This window comes from Aulostomus chinensis, chromosome 2, assembly GCF_037954235.1.
Source record: "Aulostomus chinensis isolate RoL2024-O1b breed Wild chromosome 2, RoL_Achi_v1.0, whole genome shotgun sequence".
Classification (NCBI taxonomy): Eukaryota; Metazoa; Chordata; class Actinopteri; order Syngnathiformes; family Aulostomidae; genus Aulostomus; species Aulostomus chinensis.
In genome coordinates, this window is record NC_141321.1 from 34,285,427 (window position 1) to 34,291,426 (window position 6,000).

At 44.5% G+C, this 6,000-nt stretch overlaps 1 protein-coding gene across 3 annotated transcripts in view; it reads right to left on the reverse strand.

Moving 5' to 3' along the window:
• phkb (phosphorylase kinase, beta) overlaps positions 1-6,000 on the reverse strand; it is a 100,840-nt gene that overhangs the window by 63,741 nt on the left and 31,099 nt on the right. For all 3 annotated transcript variants that reach the window (XM_086190674.1, XM_086190672.1, XM_086190673.1), the window contains one exon: positions 3,957-4,020. In XM_086190674.1, the coding sequence (XP_086046800.1) occupies positions 3,957-4,020 (64 nt within the window). The remainder of the gene's footprint in view (positions 1-3,956; positions 4,021-6,000) is intronic.

The window sequence follows — 6,000 nt, forward strand, 5'->3', positions numbered from 1 at the left end:
ATATTTTCTGGCTACTCTTGTGTCTTGGAGATTATTTGTCTGTAAGCAGTAAAAGTTTGTATTTAAATGAAAAGGAGTCACTTATTCTTCATTTCATGTCACCGCGGATGCTCTTGCTTTAATGTTCTGTTAGCACTCGGCTAACGGTGACTGTCAGCAGCTAGCTTGGGGCAGTAGCTACTTTATTTTTTTCATAATTTAGTATTTTCTAACCATTTTGGCTGTTGAACTGTCTTGTTCAGGATGACTTAAATTTGTGGTCTTTGTCTTGTTATATTTGCTGTCTATATGAACGTCAATGCTTTCATTCTTTTCCGTTTTATTCCCTGCGTGATATTCCAAGTTTTACACCAACAGCAATACACCAAGACCAGTCTCGTGTAAGAAAGGCGAGCCTTGTGTCTCTATTGGAGGACTTTTGGGATGTTAACTGGCTGTCAAGCTTTGTACAGCTTCTGAGGGCAGTGCTGTTGTTTTCCTCAGATTATATAAATTTATTACGCAGACACTACCAGGTCGATTTTATGAACCATAGAGGAGAGTTGAAGAATGAGCCAAGGAGGAACCTGTTTTTGTATTTTTGGGCATATTCATCGACTGCGGTAGCATCGGGGGAGGCTTGTGCTCGACAGAGAAATCTCCCAGCAACCTCAGTGGAAGAGGTCATGTATGAAATACTGGTTGTTAGCAGGGTTGTGTAAAAACCACCATGGTGATGGTCACGAGTCCGGGTGGAGGGCTGGATCACGGGCCTGGGAGGAGCCCACTACGTTTAGGGGACGATCCATTAACAAGAACAAGGATTATAATGAATAGACACTTGTGAAAAAGTGAAGTCTCTGATTTCAGTTGCTGATCTGAATTCTCTGTCAACGTCTGTGACATCTTAAGAGGCAGAGTTTGTGTACCATTACAGATCCAGTGTTTGACATATATTGGAGAGGCATGGCTCCGGAGGTAAGGTAAGGAAAGGTTCCTGTTCAATCCCTAGAGACCATGTCACAGTGTCCTTGAACAAGAAAAAGAACCCCAAATTGCTCCTGATGAGCCGGCTGGCACCTTGCATCAGTGTGAACGAGGCAACGCTACAAAGTGCTTTGGATAAAAGCCCTGTACAAATGCAGGCCATTTACATACGGGACGGTGTCACCGGTGGAGGTCTGGGCTACCCGAGTGGACTCGGACTCCACATCTCAACACTTCTGTGGTTCCACCCTGAGACGATTCCCCTTCGCCGACTGGCCACACAGCAGATCACGTGATCGTTTAAAGGCGCAAAGGTGGACGCAGCCTTCGTTACGGCGAGACGAAATCATTTTCAATTTTATCAAAAAAGCTGAGAACGGCCACACTTGCGACCATCATTGTTGCACAACAATGTGATAATAACGATCCTGAGGTCTTCAGAGCACGGCTGTTGTTAAGGGACAATTTTTTATTTGCTCTGTTGCGATGACATCATGAATGGCTGAAGTCGGCAGACACCACCTGCTGATAACCTGATTTAGGATGTTAAGTTTTTCACAAGACAACAGACTTTTGATTCAGAGTTAATAAAATAATATCCTGTTATCAGAAATGAATTGCAAATACTGCCTTTACTGGTTTCTACACCAATATTGGAAAAATGACGTCGACGTGAAAAAGCATTATAAAACAAGAAGAGACCTTTTTGAATTTTTATGAGGAAATATGTCTGTATATTAAAGAGAACATTGTAACCTTTGGACAAAACAGAAAAAGTCCTTTCAGAAGTAGCTTGTATTTGATTATCCAGGTTGTAGTGCGATGCCCCTCCCATTGTGTTGCAAACACAAGACGTTTTCTGCTCACTTTCATCTGCTCTTGACGCCCAGAGGCGCCGGTCATGTGACCCACAGCTGGTAATTGTGATTTAATGAATCTCTTGAATCAACAGTACCACGCTGGATTCCCCCGACTGAGAAAATGACATTAATAAGATCATTTCATCAAAATACAATTTAGATTTATTACACTGACAACAGTTCCAAATGTACATTTGATGGGATATTCATTTTTGTTGTTCGACCTTTTGCATGAACACGTCAACGTCTTGGCCGAGCAGTACTTCCATCGTCTTCAGACTCTCCCTCGGCTTTCAAAGCTGCAGAGGCTCAATGTTAATGTATAGTTTGGGTAGGGGGCTCAAAATGCTGTATATCACACAGTACAGATGGCTATTCAAGGGGTTAATTCCATTAAATTGGTAAAGTAAAAGTAAAGTAAATAAAAACTCTGTGCTGCTGTCTTTCATATTTATGCTCAACTGCCAAAGCGAAAGAAATCAGTCACATTTCAAACAGGAATTATTCTCCTCCACTAACCTCTCCCACCTGATCCAAGGAGTTAGCATGCTCTCCTCTATTATCACAATGTGACGTTGTAATACGAGTCAATTACAGGCCATAATAATCTATGCCAGAAAAACCATCAGCGTGACTGCGGTTATTAGGGGTTCCAAATAAACGTTGACAGAATATATTACACAATATCCCTTTCAAATGCCCTATAATGACGTGAGATATATCAACTTGACATCACTTCCCCTGCTTTGATGGGCATGGATCTAATTCAAAGATTTATGTCAGCGTGAAAAAAGAAAATCCAATACTGCTGGATGAAGTGTTCCGCGCTCCTGTACTCAGCCGAGTGTGAATTAGGTGACACTCCCGAGGTAGAAAGTGGAACCTGTTATGATTTGATTGTCCAGCCGTGTCTGCACAGCTCTGCGACTTTAATGACCGACTGTAAAGTTGAGGGATCCTCCTGTTGGCGAGAACAATTCTACCTGCAGTGTGACTTGACAGGATAATGGAAAAAAATTAAAAGTTCACAAAACTGAAGGCTGCACCTCCATTTATTTTGTATAAAGGAGAAATGTCACCCCCACACGCACACACACGCCAGCGTAAATGGAGTTCAGAACGCAGTGAATTTTCCCGTAAGTGAGGCTGGGGAGTTACATTTGGTGTTGGAAGGATGAGATTCAGCTGGGAAATCAAGATTGATAGAGATCGTTAATAAGCAACTGGATGGCTTGTAGCACTTCTACTCCCACAGAGGAGTGAACACACACACGCACGCACGCACGCACGCACACACGCACGCACGCACGCACGCACGCACGCACGCACACTTACAGAAGCCACATACAGCAGCTGAGCTTGACGACAAAACCTTTTTCCAAGCCCAGTTAAACAACACATTTTGCATCTGATCATAAGAGTGGTGACTCTAATATACATGCTGCTTCAATGCTGCGGGAAGAGCCCAGGGTCAGATGCGTTAGATGGCCTGAGCCGCCGTCACTGGCTAATGTCCAGGAGGAGAAAAAACAGAGATAATGAGAGGAGGCTTTCTAAGTTGACAGCTTCATTTTCCAATCCATTAGCAAGAGTGGAGTAACTAAGGGAGAAAGATGGAAACTTATCTACTAATGGAGATGGAACAGCAGACGGCGAGATTCAGAGGCAATGCAGGAAAAATCAGCGGTGGCCATCAATCAAAGTCTGTCACAAACCTTTGCTGAGCAACACAACTCTACTAAAGAGCCTCCAGATGGTCAAACGTCTACCAAGTTGAGCTATAATGCTGCGTTCAAGTGCCGTTGGAAAGCCGTACTTCCGGCTTTGCTGTGTTGATGAGCTTTTACTCGTAACGTTGGAACAACATGGACGTACGATGATGAGAGGGACATCCCGGCGCTCAGAGCGTTTAAACAAGACTTGAATGAAGGTTTTGAGTTGTTGGTGACGGTAAAGAACCAAGGAGAGGATCAGGTGAGCCCCCATAAACAACCTCAACAGTCAAGCTCACGCTCCCCAGACAAGGAGCATTAATACCATATTTCATGTTAGATGCAATCACAAAATGATGAGAAGTCATGCATGAGGACGAGGACACGTGCATGGAATTGGCTGGAACTTTTACCATACCTGGTTCCCAAACAGGTTGAATCCATTGATGGCCTCCAGAGCAGCTTTAGCTAAGCCCACCGAGCTGCAAAGATGAGAAACATGGAGCATTACACAAACACATGCCGAGGAGATTTCCCTGACATCGATGCACAATAAGACAGATGTGAGAGCATGTCCTGCATTAGCAAGGGTGACAACCAAGGGGGCGCTGTGATGAAGTTGCTGATAGGAACCAATTGTCAGAAGACAAAGAGCAAATGCAAAAACATTCAGTCACACTTGCATCTTAAATCTGTTCGGATTCAATAAACCTGACAGCTCCTGAGACTCAGGCCTACTGTAGATAATGGATCTCTTAAAAACTTTCTACAGGATTTCACACCGGCTGGCGACTGTGATTACACTGCGGACTGAATGTGAATCGATTTCATCGTCATCTTGTTTCCCTTTCTGCCCTGCCAAGGTTTCCCTCGAAGAGAAAAGGAGGGAGGAGGAGGAAGAAAAATGGCAGAACATTCAGCGATGACTCGTAGAAGATCTGCTGACATATCAAAATGTGGTCAATACCATTAGTGAAGCCTGAATCAGTGCTTAAAATACTGGCTAATTCAGCCTGGGAGAGAACACACACACACACACACACACACACACACACACACACACACACACACACACACACAGCACTGCTAGTCAGCAGGCCTGTCAGCGCCTCACACAGATCTAGAGAGGTATGATGCTTTGCAGAACAAGAAGTAGAGATGTGGCACCAGAGAAGTGGACCGGGGCAGAATGTTCACATCAATGTTTAATGTGTTCATGTTCAGGGGTTCATATTCCGGCTGAGTTCATACGGGGTTAATTGCTTCATACGCATCTTCGTGTCAGAGAAATATTTACGGGGACTGAAATTCCTAAAATAGTGCTCATGTTTAAGTCCACTTACAGTAGGTGCAGCACATCATGGCGGTTCGCCTCTGTGCCGTGACCTTGACCTTTGACCACCAAAATCTTGTGAGTTCATCCTCGAGTAAAAGTGGACGTTGGAGCCAAATCTGAGGAACTTCCTCAAGGCGTTCGCTTGTTCACTGATAAACGGCTGTTGTGCGAGGTATTTGTTTACCTCCTCGCTTGAGCTTCATTCATCAAAGGTCGTTTCCCAAAATGGGACATCGCTCCGTCAAGACTCACGAAAGGACATTTTACTGAGGCAACGTCTAAAGATGCTGGTTCTGTAACAATGGAGTCTCACTGAGGCGTCTCCGGCTGAACGGCAACCAGACCTCGAGTCTGTGACCTTCCACGGCTGCAACGACTCATCAATTAAAAAATACTCCACAGTTACTCTGATAATCGACGTCTCACTGTGGTCATTCTCAAACAAAAAAGGTCAAACGCATGCTGCTCCCAGACTCCTGCACAGAAGGACTCGCTGCTTCTTGGTCACTTATGACAGAATTCAAAAAGCTTTGACTTGCTGCATTGACAAAAGCAGCCATTTGATGATGTTGCTGTAGGCTCTGGAAAACTGAGTACTTGGAGTGTGTGTGCACCGACAGTGCAGCAGAAACCTGCTCAGACTGTCTGGACGTGCTGCTGTAAAACACTTTTATCTTTCCTGAATGATGCCACGCTATTCCTGAATTTATTAGCTTATCATTTTCTAGTTATGGTAAAAAATTAAAAAATAAACTGAAGTTATTTGATCAAGCCAGGAGGAGATAAGGTTAGTTACTTCCAACAGCTGCGGCCTGTTTGACTACAGTAGGAAGCTGAACACGATGAAGAAGCAAATTAAAACGAACAAACGAAGTCACCCTCCCTGCTTCCTGCCCTCTGGCTCAACTGGATCATTTACACAGAACCTGTTTACACGCAAGCGTTGCGTGTCAGCTGTGTGCTCGCAGCGTGCTCACTGGTGCTGCCCAACTATTCACGATGCTGGACGGTTACTTGTGGAAATCTGCTGCGCCACCATGAGAGCAGGAAACACAGGCAGCGCCTCGCTGGATTCTTTTTTTTTAATCTTTTCTTGAGGACATGTTGCTGCGCTGCTCCCAGCAGC